At 55.9% G+C, this 20677-nt stretch overlaps 1 protein-coding gene and 1 long non-coding RNA gene across 3 annotated transcripts; both read right to left on the reverse strand.

Annotated features, from left to right (window-relative positions):
* Positions 1-134: 134 nt before the first annotated feature.
* On the reverse strand, positions 135-6054 carry THY1 (Thy-1 cell surface antigen). The gene is made up of 4 exons (XM_080366448.1): positions 5899-6054; positions 3447-3518; positions 2969-3304; positions 135-2289 (listed from the first exon to the last, which is right to left on the reverse strand). The coding sequence occupies exons 2-4, from the start codon at positions 3481-3483 to the stop codon at positions 2177-2179; spliced, it is 486 nt and encodes a 161-aa protein (XP_080222574.1). The 5' UTR covers positions 3484-3518; positions 5899-6054; the 3' UTR covers positions 135-2176.
* A 4677-nt stretch (positions 6055-10731) lies between these two features.
* Positions 10732-19399, reverse strand: LOC308054142. Of its 2 annotated transcripts, XR_013923977.1 has the most exons (5): positions 19292-19399; positions 19077-19174; positions 18694-18973; positions 15384-18588; positions 10732-15346 (listed from the first exon to the last, which is right to left on the reverse strand). It is a non-coding gene; the product is annotated as an uncharacterized lncRNA (long non-coding RNA). The 2 variants fall into 2 exon arrangements; XR_013923978.1 differs by having other exon boundaries at positions 15384-18973.
* Positions 19400-20677: the final 1278 nt, after the last annotated feature.

Consider the following 20677-nt stretch of genomic DNA (forward strand, 5'->3'; position numbering starts at 1 on the left):
GGGAGAGGAATGGTGGGGGCTGCCCGGGGAGGGTCCCCCCCCCCAGCACAGGCGGTCCCTGCCCTCACTGCAGGCTGGCACCCAGCCCCGCCACGGCCCCTTGCCCCACCGCCGCACACACGGGTGGCCGTGGCTTCAACACACAACCTAGGGTTTTATTGTGCAGACAGAGGAACACTCCCGGAGGACAGGGTTTTTTTGTTGTTGCTTTTCATAGGGTTCTTTTTTTTTTTTTTTATCCCCCTGAACAGAATTTCTTTTATGACAAGCTGTGGAAACAACTACAAATGTTCACAAAAAAATGAGACTCGAGACGCATCCGTGCTCTGCCGGCTGGGCTCTGCGCCCGCCCCGGTGCCCACCAGCAAACCCAGGGAGCTGGGCACAGCCAGGCCTCAGCTATATGTGGCCTCAGCAGCACTAGACAGCAAGCAAGCAGGCAGGGATGGGCAAGGAATGGGCACAGGGGTAGGAGGCAGCTCATGGTGTCTGGAGAAGAGCAAGGAGTGGGGAGCCGCTGCTGTGAATTGCTCTCAGCCCTGGTGGCACAGCCCACGCTGCACGGGTAGCTCAGCGGGGCTGGGGTTCACCCCACGGACCCCGATGCCCCTACCTGCATCTCCCCCTGCCCCCATGCCCTCCCCTGCGTAGGGCACAGCAGGGCTGTCCCTACGGTCTCTCTCCCACAGCCAGCTGGGCTGCTCCTTGCCCGGGAGCTGCCGGATTTTGGGGACACCGGGGCAGCAGCCCACCAGCTCCTCGGGGTCCTGCGGGGCATCAGGGCGCGCCTGGGCTGGCCTCAGCATCCCTTTCCCTGCTCCTGCTGCCCCCTGAGGAGGTCCTGGCCTTACTGAGGTGGTGGCCAGGAGCTGGGCTGCCTGTAGGCCCTTTTCTGCTCTTAAATGGAGACAGGGAAATGCTGAAAGGGAGGAGGGAGAAGGGAGGGGGCACACGGCCTCCTCCCAGCGGTATGGTGGGACTGGAGGAAGATTGCTGAGCCTACCCACACCAGGCACCGGGACGCGTGCCTGGAGGGGTTGGGGCCCCCAGGTGCTCCCTTGGGGAACACAGGGTGCTGGTGCACAGGAATCCCTGTGGAGGCTCCCGTAGGGGAGCCCCCTCCCCACCGCTGCCTCAGTCCAGCTCTGGGGGCCTCGGGGAGGGGAGAAGGGGCGAAGGCAGGGCTGTGGCTAGCTCAGAGAGGCTCTGCTTGCCTCCACTGCGCGTGGGGGCTGGCAGCAATTCTCTCGTCACAGCTAAGGGCTGGTCCCCGAGGAGAGCGAGTGGTGTCGCTGGCTCGGGCAGCCCAAAGGTGCCAGGTGATGTCTGGAGGAGGCCTTGCTTCCAGCCCAGCTGCAAAAAACAGATTAGGAAAAACTTGCTGCCAAAGCACGTTTGCAGTGAGCCCCCCTCCCAGAGCCCCAGAAGAGCACTGAGGAGGCAGGGGCATTTGATGGGTGTCTCCCAGACCTGCTCCCCGCTCTCCTCACAGCCTGGCCAGGCTCAGCATCATCCCGTGCCTCCCCTGGTCCCTCTGTCTCTTCCCTGCTTGCTCTGAGCCAGGGCTTGCCTTGCCCTCTCCCAGTCGCGGCAGCTCGGGGTGATTCAGGCCGAGAGGAGCAGGCTGAGGCATCAGCAAGTCACCTGGCTGGTGGGCAGGGTGGGTCAGGGACGCCGGCAGCCTCATCCCCTCCAGGGGCTGTGGGCACAGCACCTGGCACGGGGACCCCTCTGCACGCTCTCGCATCATCTCTGTCTCTTACCTGCCAGTCCAGCTGTCTTTCCCCAGTTCAGAACAGGCAAACCCCAAAAGTTAAAGGGATGGGAGAAGCAGGCTGTGCGGGGCTGAGACTCCAGTGCTCCCAGCACGAGCAAACCAGCCAGCCTACCGAGCAGGGGAGGTGTGATGGGAGAAGCAACGCTGCCTAGCGGAGCCACCATGCTTCGGAGCAGGGCATGTGTGCGTGTGATGGTGGGTCTTGGCACAGGACGGTGGTTAGCGTTAGATACACGGCTATATAGAGATAACACAGAGAGGTTTCACTTGTTCCAAATGGTTCAGCTTCTCTTTCCAAGGGCTGCGTTCTGGCGGGGGAGGCAGGTTTGCTGGGGTACTCGGTGTGTGCGTGTGTGCGTGTGTGCGTGCGTGTGCGTGTGTGTGTGTGTGCTTTTCCTTTCACAGGGACACGAAGTCCACGGCTTGCAGCAGAGGCAGGGAAAGGAGAAGCAGCAGGAGCCACGAAGTGTTCTGGATCAAGAGGCTGAAGCCGGCGCATTTCTCCAGTTTGTCTGTGAGGACAGGGAACAGGGAGGGAGAGAAGACACACGATGAAATCCCTTGGGAACAGGGATCAGGCTGGGTGTTATAAGGAGTACTGGGACTCAGCTTCTTGCCTTGTCTCTGACACAGAAATTCAACCAAGTCCCATCGTGGCCTCTTTGCCTGTTTCCCCTCCCACCTTGTGCCCATGTGGTGGCAAAGCTTTTGGGGGGCACAGAGACCCTGGGTAGCATAACCCTGCCTCTGCCTGACTGAGGAGACAAGGGGATGGGCACCAGGTAAGACGAAGGGCTCTGCAGCTGGAGGACTGCTCCTGCAGGACCTGAGTGTGGAAAATCCCTGCTGCGCTCCCGCTCTGGAGCCCAGACCTCTTCAGCCCTTCACCAGCAGACTGGTGACTGGGATTGACTGTGAAGCATCATCAGTGGCAGGACACCTGATCAATGCACCCAAGGCAGCGCCCAGGACAGGCAGGGGTAAGCACCCTGAGATGGGGCAGTGAGGCCATCTGTGGGGCTGACCGCTCTGCTTGCAGTGGGAAGGGCATGCAAGGGCTGGGAAGTATTTATGGGGCTCAGGCTGGGTTTGGGGATGCCATAGGGGGTTGTGGTTTTCTCTACTGGCCCTGCCAAGCCAAGGAGCAGGTGTGAAGGAGGGACTGAGGCTAGGCACCGCTGCCCGTCTCACCTTTGATGACAGTGATGTTCTTTATCTGGTTGCCAGTGTAGTCGTTGGTGGCCTTCAGCTCACACATGTAGACACCTTCATCACTGGTGGTGAAGCTCTGCAGGTAGAGGCACACCAGGTTCTTGTGCATGGTGACGTTGGCTCGGCTTCGGTAGACATTTTCAGAGACGCTGATGGTGCTGTGGATGACATGCTTCCTGTTGTCCTTGGTGATGCTGAACTCATAGGTCAGGGGGTTGCTGGTTTTGTTCTCATAACGGCAGTCCACCCGGAGGCTCTGGCCCAGCAGACAGGCACTCAGGTCCTTGATCATCTGGCAGTGGGCAGCCTGGAGCACTGGGAGAGGCAAGCAGGGGTTGGACAGGGAACAGTGAGGACTGGGGATGCCTGTGCAGCCTCCTGGCCCTTGCCCGGCTGCTCTGGGCTGAGCTCAGGCTCACTGGAAAGCAGGGAGGGGATGCGTGTCTGCCGGCTGTACCTGTCAGGATGACAGCGATGCTGACGGTGGGGTTCATCTCTCCGCTCAAGGTGCTGTCAGCAAAAGGGGAGTCTGGGCAGGGAGAGAGAGAGGCAGTTAGCCAGGCCGTGGCCCCAGCACACAGATGTGGGCCCTTGGTGGTACAGACATGGGCACACATGGCACAGGTGGCCAGGCTGCCTCTTCTCGCACAAGTAATGCTCTGCAGCCTCTGCTCCTCGTCATGAGGTCTGATTCGCTGCGCAGGGACCAGCTAGCCCTGCAACGAGCTAGGGAATTGGGCACTGTGCTTCCCACATGCCCAGGCAATGCTGGCCACGGTCTCTTTTCTGGATCCCCTGAGTCAGACATGAAATGAGCGTGGCGCAGACCTGCAGCTGCCTGCAGCAAGGCCCACACGTGCTGCCTTCCCCTCCTCCTGCCCTGTGCCCAGGCTGGGTGCCCACTCAAGGGACAGGCAGGAGAAATCGGGATGTGCCCCGGTGCCTGCACATCATGGCCGGGGGGCTGCGGCTCACGGTGAGCGTGCTGCCAGGTGAGGGACCCTCCCTCGCGCCGGCGGGTGCCAGGCCTGCCAGCCCCCCTGCGGCTCCAGCGGGTGAGCTCAGCAAAGATGACTCATTGCAATGCAGTGAGGGAAAGGGGCCAAGAGCAGTGAAAAGGAGGGACACGGCAGCTGGACAGGGAGCCAAGACCACCGAGGGATGGCACCACGTCTCCAGGAGCTGAGCTGAGCCTGCCCGGCCATGGGGTGGAAGGTCTTTGGGGTGGCAGAGTCCACCCTCTGTGTCCCTGGCACAATGCTCCTCTCCCTTCAAGCTGCCTGCTGGTCTGGGTGGGTAAGGAGCCCGCAGATGTGCTGTCAAAACCCCAGGGCTGCTGGGGGTTCCAATCCAGCTGAAAGGAATCAATTAAAGGTTTGCAGCCCAGCCAAGCAGCTGCACAGGGAATCCAGCCGCAGACATGCGGAATGGAGGGAGAGGGTGGGGGAGCAGCAAAGCAGACACCAGGGCTGAAGGACACACCGAGCGCGCTGCAGTCGGTCCTCCAGGCTGGGGGTGTGGGGACAGGTCCAAGAGGGGGAGGTAAATTACCACCTTTGGGACTCCAGGCTGGCAGAGGGGACAGAAGACCCCCAGTTTGCTCCCTCTGAGCCTGCCCAAGCATCCAGAGAAGAGCTAGGAACTGCCTGCACTGCAACCAGCTGGATTTTTCTTTTTAGCATTTTTTGGGTCTTTCACGCAGTGTTCTAGGAGGAAATACCAAACCCGTTTGCTCACTCTGAAGCTGTGAAAGATCTCTATATCTGCAACCCCAAATCCTGGCCAGGAAGAAAAATTCCCTTCTGTTTGGTTTTGGCAACCAAGACATTGCAAATGGGGGCAAATGCGTGATGTAGGAGACCAGCCCCTGTCCCTTGCTTTGTCCTTTCTCAGCTCGGATCCACTCCTCTCTCAGTGTCCTGGGGCACTATCTAGGTCACAGCCAGGCTTCCCTCCAGAAAATCAGTGCAAATAAGCTCCCAGAGAGGGGGCTTCCTCCCAGCTGTGTGCAAAAGCACTCAGATCCTCTAGGTTCTGGGTTCAGGAGCCCTTGGATCCCTTGTACCCCTTCTCTCCTCCTGACAGTGGTGCCGGGAGCGGAGCTAGCTCTTGGTCCTGCATGATCCCAGGGGCTTTGCGTGGGGACAGGACCCCCGAGGATGGCAGCGTTGGGGTGACTCAGTGTTGGGGTGACTCCGGCTCTGGCAGAGCAGTCTCTGCCACCTGCTTGGGGCCACAGTGCGGTGGTCCGTACCCCTGTGCCCACCACCGTGACAAGCCAAGGGTGACAAGCAGGCTGTGGGCGTGGTGGTGCGGTGGCTGAGTGATGCTGGGGAAGGAGAGAGCCAGATTGGTGGGCTGAGAGAAACCAAGACCCCGGCCCCGAGCCTGGCCGTGACGGGGGGCGGGGGGGGGGGGGGAGCTGCCAGCAAAAGGGGGGCACACGGGGGCTCCCGGGCACTGGGGGTAAAGCGGAGCGGGTGAGACCTGTGCCCTGGCCCTGCAGGGGGCGGGAGGGTTCGGGGTGGGCGCTGGCCCCTTTGCGGGGAGCGGGCAGGGGTGCAGCAGCCACGCGTGGGAGCGGGAGGTGGGGGGCGAGGGGCGGGGGTGAGCGCGCGGGCGTGCCCACGGAGCAATGCCGCAGTCCCCGTGCTGGGCGGGGGGGGGCACCGGCACCGATGCGAAAGCACGGAGAGCATCCCGGCACGGAGAGCATCCCCCTCCGCGGCCGCTGCCCCCGCAGAGCATCCCCCTGCCCGCCGCCACCGCGGCTGGGACGAGAGGGTCCCCCTGCCACACCGGCGCACCGGGGAGCGGGGGCCACTGCGGAGCGGCCCCAGCCCCGTGCCCCCTCCCCGCGGGGCCGGGGCACCGCCGCTGGGGGCGGGGGCGGGCGGGTCGGTGCCTACCTGGCCCGGCGCTGTCCGGTGCTGCCCGCGCTGCCGCCCGCGGGGCCGCCGGCGCTGTCCGGTGCTGCCCGCGCTGCTGCCGCTGCCCGCGCTGCCCGCGCTGCTGCCCGGCGGGGCTGTGGGCGGTGCGGCGCTCCCGCAGTTTGGGAAGGGCCGGGCGGGCGGCCCCAGCAAATCAGTGCGGGGCGGCGTCACGGAGGCTCGGCCCCCGGCCCTGCGGCGAGGGGGGGGGCTGCCTCTGCGGGGGGGGGGGCTGCCTTTGGGGGGGAGGGGGGCTGCCTCTGCGGGGGGGGGCTGGTTCTGCGGGGGAGGCTGCCTCCTGGGGGGGGGCTGCCTTTACGGGGGGAGGGGCTGCCTCTGCGGGGGGGCTGCCTCTGCGGGGGGGGGCTGCCTCTGCGGGGGGGAGGGGCTGCCTCTGCGGGCCTACCCCCGCCCCGGGCTGTGGCTGTCCCGGCCCCGGGGGGCTCGGGCCAAGGCTGGGACACCGGGGCCGGGGGGCAGTCCCTTGGGCAGGGGGAAGGGGGCTTGGCGGGGCACGCAGTGGTGCGGGGGATGGGCGGGTGTGTCCGTCTCCCTGCCCCCCCCCCCCTTCCCGTTCCCCTCTTTCTGCAGACTGGGAAGGGCGGCAGATTCCCATCGCCATGGGAACATCGCATTTTGCAGAGGAGTTGCCAGCTCTCATCCTCCCCTGGTTTGGGTAGCTGCTCTGCTTTGGAAGCGGAAAGAAGAGCTTGGCTTGGGCTTTGCTAAGGAGGGGGCAAGTATTCCCCCTCCCCAAACGAGCAGGCCCGACGAGGCCAGCCTGCACCAGGTCACCACAGACCCAGGCAGCACCGGTCTCCCAGCAGGGAATGGTGGTGGAACTGCGGAGACGCAGCTGAAGCTCTGCCCGTGCTGCCAACGGCCACAAGCCTCAAGGTTTAGGCCCGGGGCTGGTGGCAGTGGGGACGTGAACACGGGCTGGGTCCCCCCCCACGTGGCTGGGAAGGGGCTCAGTGAGCTGCTCCTACACAGGCAAAAAATGTCTTTGGACCCAGAAGGCAGCCCGGCAAAAGACCTCTTCCCGGCTCTTGGGCAAGGTGGGGATGACAGGAGAGGAGGGCAGCATCACTGGGAGTTGGGGTCCCAAGGCACCCCAGGAAGGAACGGAGCCATGCAGGATGGCCTGCCCTGTCCTCGCCTCCTCCCGCACCCCCTGGCCGGGCTCTGCAAAAAGGGCTGGCGCTGTGAAAGTTGATATGAAAAGTCGTATTCTGCTCCAGCAAAACCTGATCCCAGGTGACATTCGAGTGCTGAGGTTTTGCAAGCTGGCTGTGCCGTGGGGTTTTGCTAATTCTACAAAATCTGACCTCTGCCTGCTTGCTCGCTACGTGGGCTGCGGGCATGCTGCCCCAAACGGGGCCGGACACCCCAGCTGGCCCAGGGCACGTGCAGCAGGGCCCCCAGTGTGCTGCCGTGAGGAGGGCAAAGGCCTGACCCTATCTGCTGTGGCAGCTGCCTATCGAACGGACCCAGGCTGGGGGTCATATGCTGCTGCAGGTGCACAGCAGCACAACTACACTGGTGACCTGGGATGGTACAGACTGACAGTGCTGGCGAAGGATGGGATTAAAGGCATGGCAAACTGACACAGAAAGCCATGACTGGAAGCAGATCGATGCAACGCAAACAGACAAACGCAAGAGGTGTGTTGCCAGGTTGTCAGGTTGCAAAAAATGCAAGTGCGAGGTCTGCATCAAGACACAGCTGTGATGTGGGGCAGCACATGTAACCATGCGCACACACATGCGTGCACTCACATGCACACTTCACTTTTACATCTAGCGCCGTATCTCTACAACTATGTCCCCTCCACATCCCCACCCTCCCCCCAGCTATGCGAGCACAGGCAGCCAGGGGGTCCAAGCTCAAGGGGCTGCGTTTTGCAGGAATGCAGTTGCCCAAGTCCCATTACAAGAGGTCTTGGCTCCCTTTAAATCTCTTCCTTGTGGTGCTGTGGAGACAGGCGTGATTGTGCAGTTTCTGGGCAGTGCTGGCAGCGAGCATCCTGCCTAGGTATTTACAGGAGGCTCCTTGCAGAGGTTCTCCTGCTGGATAGTCCCTTCACTGCAGATTGCAGCCTGGCTGCTATCCATAAACCAGAGAAAATCAGTCCCCAAGTCACACCTAATGCAGAGGCCTCCAGATACTGGCCAAAGGAAAAGAAAAGGGTGAGGAGGAGAAAATCTGATGATGACAGACAGACCAACAAATGGAGAGGGGGGCAGGCAGCATTTGTATTGGCAGGTGTCAGACAGAGAGACAGCCAAGCATAAACAGGGGCCAGGAGGTAGCCAGACAGACATGGTGCAGCACAGCAGTGCCGATACCAGCAGGCACAGGTCGATGCAGCAAGACAGACGGACAAGCAGGCAGAGGCAGGGCACAGGCAGCTCTCCTAGGAGGCCAGATCAGCCCAGCTGCCCCTAGCTCTGGAGAGAAAGCCAGGGCATGTGGGGCATCCTTCTGCTCTGCTGGAGTGTGTTGGGGGCATCGCTGCTCCCAGTAGCTCAAGGACCATCCCCAATAGCTGCGGGAGGCAGGCTGGGCATAGAAGCACCAACGGGGACAATGACTCGGGTGTCTGGTGCTGCTGCAGCAATTAAAACCTGGCCTTGCCCCAAGGACATCCTGCTGTAGGGGACACCCCTCTTCGAGGAGAAAGGTGGGTGCACATCCTTTCCAAGAGGAACATCTCTCCCCTGCCCTCAGCCTATCCCCGAACATGGAAGAAGAGAGTCTCTCTCTCTTCCTCCTGCTTGTGAATCACTGCGCAGCAGTACATGCTGGGTCCTGCTCAAAACGTGACAGCAGGATGCCCACGCAGCAGCCGGTCCCTACCAGCAACGATTTGCTCTCCCACTGCTAATTGCTGGGGGGGGAGACATGAGGTCCCATTTGACAGGACCTGGGGGCAGCACTCCTGGGGGGAGACTCCTGGCATCCTCTCTGAGGCCATTAGAGCTGGGGAGTTACGAGACGGAGGAGTAAGGGAGGGTATCTGAGAATTGGTGTTATTGATCTGGCAGATCTGGCAGAGATCGCAGCTCTAGGCTGGACTGATGGATATGCTCACCTGCTGCGCAGCACAGCGCCTGCCCCTGCACATCCCCACTCCGGCTGGCAGGCCGGGCAAGGCCCGGAGCTCCATCTGGTAGGAGAGCTGCACAGGAATCATGCTTCTCACTGCACTGAGCCAAACCTGGGCCCTTCCCACCCCATCTTTGAGGGACAAGAAAGCGTGGCTGCAGAAGAGCTTTGCCCTTGATTGGAGAGACAGAATGGCCCTCGGGAGCCCAGTGAGGCCCTACGGATGCTATATGTAGCATGGCCCAGATACGAAGCCCCTGGGCTTTGTGGCACCACCGCACAGAGCGGGGGTGGAGGAGACTGTGCTCCCCTCCTTCCTGCACACAGCCATGGAAAACAGGGGCAGGCAAAGCTCCTGCTGCAGCACTGGCCTGGGGTCTGCTGTGCTTCAAGCAGCCACACCAGCTCATCAAAGGAGATGGCTGGCTCCCACACAGTCCCAGCTCTGCCAGGGTGCTTTGCCTGCAGTTTGCCTTGGTAGCCTCAACCTGTTCCATGGCTGCATCCTTGGTACAGAGAAGCCCCAGAGACTGAAGGCCTCAGTCTAACAGAGAGGGATCCAGGGCTGGGAAGTGCATGTGAGGACCCAGCACTGACTGACACTAAGGACAGTCCCTGCACTGACACACCTGCCAGCAGGAACATCCCTCCCTTCCCCCCGTTCCTCCCTGTCTGCCTGTGCGCTGTGACTAGCAGAAAGTCCTGGCTCTGTGCTCACACCCAGTCATGCAAGAGTGCCCCAAGGATGGGGATGCTGAGCCCTCCTGCTTGTTGTGGTGGTTTGCCTTGAAGAGAGGGTTCTCTGGGAGGCTGCCAGCAGTGAGTATTCACTACAGTGTAGGATCTCCCCCCTCTTAAATCTCTGCTTCATCTAGCACTGCTGCCTTTCCACCCTCCTGGGATCTGGGAGCCACCAGGCGATATCCCAGCAGCGCGGCTTTCCTGCCCAACCAGAGCAGAGCCATTCTCCTTGAGATCTGCTATCCATCTGGAGGAGCGGGTGACCATCTCTGTTGGCCTCTAGCCCTTCCTGCCCAAGGCCACTAAAATCTTCCTGCAAGAGACTTGGAAATCCTTGTGGGAGCCAGCCAGGACACTAGGAGCCAGCTCAGCTTGGAAGAGGGTGTTGATTGAGGCACAGAGCTCTCGGTTTGCTCCATCTGGTCTCCAGACTGAGTGGGAGTGGTGCTTGGCTGCCTGCTCCAGCCTCCTCCTCGTTGCCTCCCATTGCAGCCAGTAATGCATCCTGCTGGTGTTTGGCATGGGCTAGTTTTTTTCCCCACGCAGCTGCTGGGATGGGAGAGCTGCTTTCCACACCGTGCCCTGCAAACCTGATCTCTGCTGAGCTTAAAGGGAGAGTTGTCCCTGGGGGAAGGAGAAACATCTCTGCCAGCTGAACTGGGCAGGTCTGACAGATAACTCAGCTCCCAGCTCAGAGTTGAGCTGTGCCCCTTACCTGCAGGGTGGGGGGCCAGAAAGCCTGTGTTCAACCTCTCTGCAAGGGTGCCATGTCCCATGGGCTCTTTGTATGAGAGTCAACATGGACAGAGTTGGAACCGGGAAAAGGTGCCACTTCAGACGGTGAAACTCCCCTCCTCTACCGGCTGAACGCCTTACCCTGTGACACAGCGCACACACACCCTGTCCCCCCCCTTAAGCAGCGCAGCGCCGCGCCTGCCCCTGCACATCCCCACTCCGGCTGGCAGTCAAGGGGAGTACCTATAGCGGCTTATCCCAGGTTGTGTGGCATTAGAAGCCCCAGACAGGCCGCTGACTCCCAGAGCAGCTTTAAACCCCTTTGTCCTGGGGAAATTTACCTGTGTGGGAAAGGAGAAGCCCCTAGTGGCCTCCTGGGAAGATGCTGGGCAGAGAAAGGGGCGCAGAGCACTGCACTGCCTCTGCTCCCCAGCCCCAGCCTAGCTTTCTCATCTCTCTCTCGGGAGAGATGAATAATGCGAGCTACAGAAAACAGAAATAGCTTTCCCCAATTTCCCCTTCCTACCGACTGAGCCATAAGGAACGGAAACTGTTTATTAATAATCCTTATTTATGGAGAAACCGTTGGGCCAGGGTGGTTAACTCTCACCGTGTGGGTTCCTGTGGCTAGTTCCGGAGGAGAAGAGCTGCTGGAAAGAGCTGCTTGCAGGGTCCCCCCTGTGCTCCAAGCCAGCTGGGAAGCTCCTTGCTCTGAAAAGAGGCAGATTAAATACAGGCAGGTTAAACACAGGCAGGCAGGTTAAATACAGGCAGGTTAAACACAGGCAGGTTAAATACAGGCAGGTTAAACACAGGCAGGCAGGTTCGCCCCTTTCAGGCAGAGCGGAGCCGGGTTCTACATTGAGGCTGGAGGTTGTCAGGCCTGGCGCTCACCCTGGCAGCACTGACAGGGCAGGGGCTGTCGCCACAGCACACAGTGCTTCCCTTCAGCAGCCAGCCAGCTGCTCCCCGTGCTTGGGCTTGTGTCATCAGCTCCAGCATTCGCTCTTCTCCCCCATTGTCAGCGGGGACAATGGGAGCTGCACCGAGGCTGAGCCAGGAAGGGCTTTCCCCGCTCCCTGCCTCTGCCGCTGACACGAGCCAGCAAGCCTGTGCTGCCGGCGTGCCTCCTCAGCCCTCCTGCCCCAAGGACACCCGGGTGGTGGGGCGGAGGGGGAGACAGCCCAGGCCTGATGCCAGCTCTCCCCAGAGGCCCTCAGCTTGCCCTGCATCACCCTGCTCAGCACAGAGCCACAAACACCAGCAGCCTTCCAGCCACATCTGGCCGCGCAACCAGCCTTGTGCCATGCTTAGTCACTCAGCAATTCCTCCCAGTCCATAATGACAAATTGTTTGGAGCAGAGGGAGGTTTTCAAGTGCCTCCCAGGCAGCTTTTTTACCCGTTGTTGTCTGCTTCTGTTTGCTTAGGAGGTTGGAGAACCTTGTGTTTCTGGGCTTCCGCAGCAGAGCTAGGAAGCTCGGGTCCCCCATCCCCATCTCTCCTACAGTCTCCTTCAGGGGCAGGAAGCGGGTCACCTCGTCTCTCTGTGCGTCCGTTTTGCCACAGAAAAACACGGCCTGAAGAAATTCCTTCCGCCTCTGTCTAGGCCAACCCCCTAGTTTGAAACACTAAGTCTCCAGGAGACAGGCTGTGGGTCAGGACAAAAAGAATCACTGAGCTTTTGTAAAGAGAAATCTGAAGACACAAGTAAAAGTTAAAAGGGAAAGGGAAAGAAAAAAAAAAATCTTGATTGTAGCAGGGGAGAAGTTACCCGGACTCCTACTAAAGACCAATGCTGGTGCGTGAGTGCTCTTCAACGTATTCACTGAGTTTTTACGAGCACGGAGGTGGCAGTTGGGGGCCCTCCAGCAAACACAACCATTTCTGCTGTAGCCACACAATTGTTTCCAACAGTGGTACAGAATCAAGTGTCTGAAAACGCTGCTGTCCTGGGCTCCTTCCATCCTCCTGTCACCCCAGGCAGGCAAGAGGCCCCAGCAGAGGCCCCTTACCCTGTGATACAACAGCTCTTGTGGAGACCTCCCCAGGTGTTTCCGCACCTTTGGGGCACCAAAGACAGGCACTTCCAGGGAGCCAAAGTTTGCTCAGAAGCAGGGTCCTGCCAGGGAAAATGCAACGCTCAGGCAGGGCTCTGGCCCAACAGCCAGGAGCAGCGCAGCGTAACGCAGCACTTCACCGGGGAGAGAAGTGGAAGGAGGCACAAGACAGGGTGGGGTTTGGCCCAGCTGCGGGCCTGCTTCACCTCTGCAGCGATAAAGCAGAACAAGTCAGTCTGCGCGTACAGGACTTTTTACCAGAGCGGCAATGGCTGGAATGCCCACATTGTGAGCGAGCAGTGTTAAACGGGCCACGGTCACCCCCAGGACGTGCCCTCTCGAGAAGGTTTTCTGTACTGAACGAACTCAAGTCTCTGGAGCTGAATTATCAATAGCAAGCAGGTTTTGGGAAAGTGCAGTTGGAGATTTAGCAGAGGTCTAATTCATACAGCACTTAAACTTTGGAAACAAACTGCAAGGTGAACCTTGACTTCTTCTGAAAAATGTCAATAAAACATATTTCGTCCACAGGCAGATCTGAGGACTACTTTTTGTATGGAGTGCACTTTTCCATTTGCAAGCATAAGTTGGCAGCAAAATCCTTCTTATTGATGAGTTTCACCCCATCACCACCACTTCCCCATGAACACAAACGCATGCAGTATTGGTCTCTGTGTTGGGAAGCATAGCTCCCCGTCATGATCTCATCTTTTTGAGCTGCTACTGCTTTATGTAAAGCATCAGTAACTGAACAAGCTGAGGCCCTCCCGTGCCCGGCATGTTCTAAGTCTGGCCTAGTAGCACAGCATACCTAACAAGAAACAGAACAGCACCCTTCTCGCTTCAAGGACGTCAAGGTACAACAGCACAGCTGGTAATTACTGTCTGCTCTGCAACCACAAGCATCGAAATGGAACCGCTTGAGAGGAGGATGTCACTGGTGAGACCCCGAGGAGAAACGTATGGCGGGGGCCACAGCCATGCCAGGCAGTGCTGTCCATTTGGCACCAACTGCTCCTTGCCAGATCCCACTTCAGTACTGCAGCACCTGCCATTTACTCCCTTAAGTGACACCAAAACCTCTCCCCAGGAGTTTCACATCAAAGCTGTCACTTTCACCAACCAGTGGGTTTATTCCAAACACTTCCTATTTTCCAGGGCAAGGCAGGGACACCAGATGCTGGGACAAGCCCAGCTGCTCTGTTTAGAGGCCCTTTTCTCTGGGATTAACAGCTGAAAAACTGCACAGCCACGTACCATCACTAGAAACGAGTAACAAAGGCAATGCATAAAGAATAAACCTCTGCAACTTTTAAAAAGTCTTCCTTGGAAAAAAGTAAACTCCCCCCGCCAATGTTTACTGGAAGGAATCTCTTCCTGTGGCTTCAGATACCTTGAGCATGCTCAGAATCAGAAGCTACATACCACTTGGCGGAACATCCAACATTAATGGAGTTTGTGATCCTGCCAGCCAGCACTTGCTCACATTAACTTACTCTCCTATCCTTTTCAAATACTTTACATGGTTTATTAATTTCTGTATTGCCTCTAAACAACAATATCCTGTATGTTAAATGTACAACTCTGTATTTTTCTGTAAACAAACCACCTGGGCAACAGGCTGTGAACGCTGTCAAAGCCGGCAGAGCCTCACCTGCCCACCAGTGCGCTCAGACAAGCTCTTGCAAGCAGCCACTCCAGACCCCCAAAATATGCAGTACCACAATGCGGCCCCAAAAAACTCCCCACCATTACAACGCAAGCTTCTCTCCTCTAGTACTTCTACTACTATAGGCTTTCAGAGCTATTTAAAAACATGTGCTGAGTAAAAGACATACATAAATAACACCAAGTGCAACAGTGCAGCCATGCTCCCTTTTGGTTTTTTATTTTGAAAGGATTTCAAAATAATCCCTGCGCACCAGTTAAGCAAGGACTTAAGTCCTTGCTTAACTTAACTTACTTAAGTTACTTAACTTAAGTAACTCCGGACACCCGTCAGCTGTCCTGGAGCTCTACCCTGTAAGATGTCCACTATAGTAATGCAATGTCACGTACTGGACACCTCTCATGATACCCGAGAGCCATGTGGAACAACCTAGAATAAATACACAACAACCTCCTGACAGCAGGAACTGCAACTGCTGTTGCAAAGGTGAAAAAACACAAATAGTACAACCTTACAAGCATGAATAGCAGAAAGATTTGGTATGAAAATTACTGTAACACATAGTTTAAAAAAATATTTTATTGAAGAATCAGCACATACAATAATGGGGAAAAGTGAAGCCACACATGCTCTTACTGAACAGAAAGAACAATGTTTCTTTGGAGGACTGGGTCCAGAAACTTTAAACCCTGTGAGGAGGCTGCAATAAAACCAAACCAATTGACACACAAAATAAACAACCTAAAAGAGTTCTCCCACAGAAACAATCATCCATTATACAAAATACGCCAGTTCCCCACAGTTAAACACCTAATGCAGAAACAGGCTGAAAATAACAATCACAAAAGGAATGTCCACTAAAAAAGTATCTGATTAAAATCTCACAACCCAAACCCAAAAAGTTGTCTTTTTTGTGGAGACAACAAGAGTTATTTCACCAAAGCGATGACACACAGCACAGCCCCCGCCGGTGCTGGAACTGGGCTTGGAGGCAGGCGTCCCTGGGCAAATGAGCTGGGCATGTGAAGCAGCAGCCAAAGAGCTGCCACACCCCTCCTGCCAGGGGGCTCCAGCCGCTGCCTGGACCGCAAAGTGCCCGGGACCCCAGGGTGCTGGCTGGGGTCCACCCACCTTAAACACAGGGGTTTAAGACACCCACCCCACCTTACAGGGCAGCCCTTGTCCCGAAGGCCCATGGAGGCTGCTTCTCTCCGATAGTCGGGGGCTGCCCCGCTAAGTGGGGGGGTCGCCCCACACAGGCTGCCAGTGGAGCAAAAGGCTCCCAGACCCGCCACCTGATTACAGGCAGGTCGACACCCAGGGAGCCCCAGAGCTCGGCTTTCCCCCACAGCAACAGGAACGAGACTTGGTGGCCAGGCAGCGGAGCTTCACGGCCAAAGGCCAGGGGGCCGGGGCCCCAGCCCTGAGAACAGGGGGGGCATACGCCTGGCCCCACACACACCGGCCCTATGCCTCTGAAAGGCCGGGGCCAGAGATACCCCCTGTTACAGGGGGAGCCCTCCAAGCAGCTGCCACCCTACTCGGTGTTTGTGGGACAGGTTGTTTTGAATTATCTGTGCAGGATCTAGTTCTAAGGAGGATTAGTTAAAGACTTGGTGTGTAACAGCGGCTTTTTCTGGCCGATTTGCTTATTGCAATTGGTATGTCAGAGAGAAAGATTTCTAAATTTGAATTCTTAATCTCATCATAGAAGAAAACAAAAGTAATCTTGAATTTCATATACTTGATTTTGATGATAAAATAGGGATAGAAGAAGAGAGAACATTTTCACCACACTTGGGTCTGATGTGACCTGGATCTGCAATCTCTACACACCTGACAGAGTCTTCAGGTAGCAGATAGGGACAGAGGAGACGTGTGACTTTTTAACCCATGATCTCTTGTCCTTTTCCATTGCTGAGGAGGGGCTTTGGGTACTGGTGAACATGAACTGGTTAATATTTCCTCATTCCACCTCATGACTTCAAGAGTTGTTTGGCTACTTCTTGGATTTTGTCTTCAAGGGTGGTGATCCTTTGCCTAGCATATAGTAGGACAGAAGAGAGACAGAAGAGCATAAATGGTTACCATACATCAAACAATACCTGTGCCTATTGTATGGAAAAGGAATCCTATCAACAACATTAGTCCTATTTGCATAAACCATTTTCCCCACCCTGTTAGTCCCAATGATAGAAGAAGTGATTCCAACCAGGGATTTTGACTCCATCCATCAAACCAGTCTTTGGACTGCATTACTTGGAAAAGTTCTCCAGTTTGGCCAGCAACTTCCTTCATGTTCTCACATGCTTCCTCAATGGGGTGGCAGCATTATGAATAGTAATACAACATTCACTTTTGGTGAGGTTTAACATTCCGCACACTCTTGTTCTTTCAGTAGTAACATGTGTAAAGCTAACTAACTTTGCAGGGCCATTTTAGATACTTGATGTACTTGTAAATTTGGGTTCCCAAGAACATTTGTCTTGTCCAGTTACTTAATACATGTATTTGCCAAGTAATATTTTCTAAAAAAAACCCTGATGTCATTTAAGGGTTACACGTGGGATAAATATTTTCCAACATTAAAGAAATGGTCCTTCCCCATGTGTAATAGCTGGGTATTACAACACTATGTACCACACAGTCTGGACAGGTCTGGACCTCAGAGCTCTGTCACCATCTCCTGTGTTTATATGCTACTGTAAATTTGAAAATTTGAGGGACACATAGTAGGCATTTACAACCCACAAAACAAACTACTTTGCTCTTGTAAGTTTAAGAGTGAGTAGAATCTGCCATCCAAATATCCCCAGGCCAAGCCCAAAGGGGTAGAACAGACCATGTCAGTACAATCACATTGGTTATGGAGCAGTAGCATCCAGAAATTGTTATCTACTTTCACACCTTTTATTGGTAAGTGAGGCCCCAAAAATTCTGGGAACTAGTGCAACCTCATGTGAAGGGTGACATGTTTGTAGAATTTCACAGTGGGATTTGGTATCCCCAACAGTTACACATGTTCTGGAGTAGGGTCCCGATTTCAGGAAGGATCCAGGCTGAAACAGGTATGCTTTCCCATTTTGTGTTATTGTGGTACAATTTAGAATCTTAATGCAATTATGTATTACCAGGTTGTTTAGGACTGTTGGCTAGAATGAAGCAAGGAATATACTTACTGAGGAGGGACTCAACACCACTCATGAGTTGTTTCCAGCCCCAGGTCCTCCCCCTTATTGCTATGGAATTTGGATGAACCATTCTGGGTTCCATTGATTCCAGCTCAGAATTTCCCAGAGTTCTGTCACTTATGACACAGTATATCTTACTCCAAGGATATCCAAGCCCTGGCTGAGAACCATTTTGTTGACGTAAACTCATGCTTTCTTGCCCACATTTTAGTTTTGATGACAATGGGGGAATTCCTATAGTAATGTCTTTGCCCCATTCAAAATTCTAAGAGGAAGCATTTACCTCTCAGGGTTTTCCTTCAGGAAGCCACAAATAACGATTGTAACATTCCCTGGAGCTTTCAGTATATTTCATAGTTTTGTTTACGTTGACCCAAACAGGTCCTTTCCCCTGTGAATCATCAGCTATTACTCTCACACCCTGGGTCAGGTTTACTTCCACCATTGTCTTTGAAGTAGTTTAGGTGCCCATTCTTCTATTTGGAGTGCTGCAGTGGTGGTCTAACTGGGCGTACTATTTCCTTACTGTTTCTCACTGAGCTGCTCCTACCAGAGGTGGGGTGCCAGCAAGCACTTGTTTTAAGCAAAACAAGGAATTAATTCACCACTTCCCATCAGCAGGCAGGTGCTCAGCCATCTCCAGGAAAGTAGGGCTCCATCACACGTTACAGTTAATTGGGAAGACAAACACCATAATGCGTTTCTGTACCCCTTAAACCTAAGCCTTTCCCTTGATAATGCTTGCCCTGTGCATCCTGAGGTGCCTCAGATTTTCCACAAAAATTGTCTGGTGGGTCCCCTCTAAGTTGCCTCAGCTATTCCCTCCAAAATACCATCTGTCCTCTCTACATTACTTCAGATTTTCCTACAAAAACAGTTGTTTAATACCCTCTAAAGTACCTCGCATTTTCAGCTGAAAATATCACTTCTGTCCCCTCTGTTATCAGATTCCCTGTCCAAAATGCTGCCTGTATTCTGAATTACATCAGACTTTCCCTCAGATATGCTCCCCCCACAAATCACTGCAGATTCACACTTCCAAAAAAAGTATTTTTGTTTCATCTAAATTACCTCAGGTTTTCTGTCAAAAATGCCACCTTTGTCTCCTTTAACTTACCTCAGCTTTTCCTTCCAAAATGTTCACCGTCCCCCTCAGACAGCGTTACCCTGAGGTAATACAGACAGATTGCCTCAGATTTGACACCGAAACGGCCCTGCAAAGTTACTTCAGCTTTCTCCCCTACAAAGCTTACTCAGTTCTCTCTGATTTACCTCAGCTTTTCCCTCAGAAACTCTACTGAAACACCGCGCCGTCCTCCGAGGCAGCAGTGCTCCGGACTCCCGCCCTGCGCGCCCACGGCAAGAGCCCCACGTCTGCCCCGGGCGACTCCTCCACCTCAGCGCCGCGGAGGGCGGGGGCGGGCGGGGGCGGTGCGGGAGGGCGCTGCGCGCGCGCAGCACTGGCCGGGCCGCCATTCCCGGCACGGCGCTGTGCCCCCTCTGTGACACAGCCACCCCTCCTGGTAACTCAGTAACTAACTCAGTAACTCACCTCAGGACGCTCGCAGCCACCCCCAACCCCCTAACTCAGGTTAGGACACTCACAGCCAGCGCCTCCCCTCCCCCCCCCCCCCCGCCTTCCCCACACAACTCACCTCAGGACACTCACAGCCTCCTCACCCCACCCCATGCTTCCCACTGTAACTCACCTCAGGATGCTCACAGCCACCTCACTGTGACTCCCCTCAGGACACTCACAGCCACCTTGGTGACACAGCCACACCACCCCACCACCCCCCCGTGACTCCCCTCAGGACACCACAGCCCCCTCTGTGACACGGCCAGCACCTTGTGACTCCCCTCAGGACACCCACAGCCCCCTCTGTGGCACAGCCACCCCCCTGTGACTCCCCTCAGGACACCCAAAGCCCCCTCTGTGGCACAGCCACCCCCCTGTGACTCCCCTCAGGACACCCACAGCCCCCTCTGTGGCACAGCCACCCCCCTGTGACTCCCCTCAGGACACCCACAGCCCCCTCTGTGGCACAGCCACCCCCCTGTGACTCCCCTCAGGATGCTCACGGCCCCTCGGTGACACGCAGGGCACCCCACCAGCTCTCCTGCCCAGAACCGCTTTGTGCACATGCCACAACTTCTGGCCAGAAGCTGGCCCTACCTGCTGCCTCTGTCCCCCTGCATCATAGCAGATCATCTGTCCTTGTTCTGTCCCCGCTGCTGTTATGCCTGTGTGATGTCCCCCACCTCCAGGACCTGGCGCAGCGCCTCTAACCTCCTTCCCACCCGCCCTTCCCAGCCAGACCCCGGTGGAGTCCCTACATTTCACTCCAGCCAGCCACAGGCTACTCCAGAGCTCAGCTTAACACAAGAGGCCCTCTTATTTCCTTCATTTTATTTATTTCTTAAAAAATAATAAAAAAAAAGCATTATGTGTTCTGATGCGATTTGCCCAAGTTTTCAACTACACGCACCCACTTATGATGATTTTTACAAAAACACATCCATTTTAATCTTTTCCACGTTTGTGCTGCTGTTTCCCCTAAACAAACGCTTTGGCAGCACTGTTCCTCTGCCAGTAATAATTCCAAAGGGAGTATGCTACTTTGCACTGGAACGCACGGTCAGAAAGCTCTGGAAAAGTTAAGGAAAAATATCTGGCTCCCCATACATTTTTAAGCATTTCTGTGATCTTCCCACCTGCACAGAGGTTACCACAGCAGCAAAACATAAATTTCCCTTTAAACAAAGTCCTAGGTCAGGTTGCAGCCCTGTGGGCGATCCCTCAGGGATCCTACCTGACTGGGCAACCGCTGGAGCCATTTTGAGGGGTGAGACAGACAAACACCAGCAGCCTCAGGTGAGCAGAGGCACCAGGGGTAAGTGATCTCCGGCTGTAAAACTCACTCAGGACCCTCTAACACCACAAGGCTAGCTGCTGGCCATGCCCTTTCAGCTTGCTCACAAAAGGGGGAAAAAAAAAGAACTTTGAGCATTCAGTCAGTGTACTTTGAATACTGGGTTGGCATTTGAGTCCCCCCTACTCCATCATCTCTCTTGGCACAACAGGTGGGAAAAGGGATTGCACGGCGGCTCTGAAGTCCAGGATTATATTGCAGCATCAAGGGTGAGGTGGTGAGCTATCTAGTCATCTCAGCTCGAGGGGACTCAAGAGGAACCCCTGAACAAGGCAAGGCAGGACCCCCATAGCTGGTTCATTAATTATCTTCTCTGGAGATTC

This window comes from Falco punctatus (assembly GCF_963210335.1).
Source record: "Falco punctatus genome assembly, chromosome: 16".
NCBI classification, from domain to species: domain Eukaryota; kingdom Metazoa; phylum Chordata; class Aves; order Falconiformes; family Falconidae; genus Falco; species Falco punctatus.

Bases quoted from the DNA above. Each gene is read 5' to 3' on its own strand.
- THY1 (XM_080366448.1), bottom strand. From the start codon at position 3,483: ATGAACCCCACCGTCAGCATCGCTGTCATCCTGACAG. The intron at 3,305-3,446 runs GTACAGCCGGCA...TGCCTCTCCCAG, and splicing joins CATCGCTGTCATCCTGACAG to TGCTCCAGGCTGCCCACTGC. The intron at 2,290-2,968 runs GTGAGACGGGCA...CTGTCCTCACAG, and splicing joins GAACATCACTGTCATCAAAG to ACAAACTGGAGAAATGCGCC.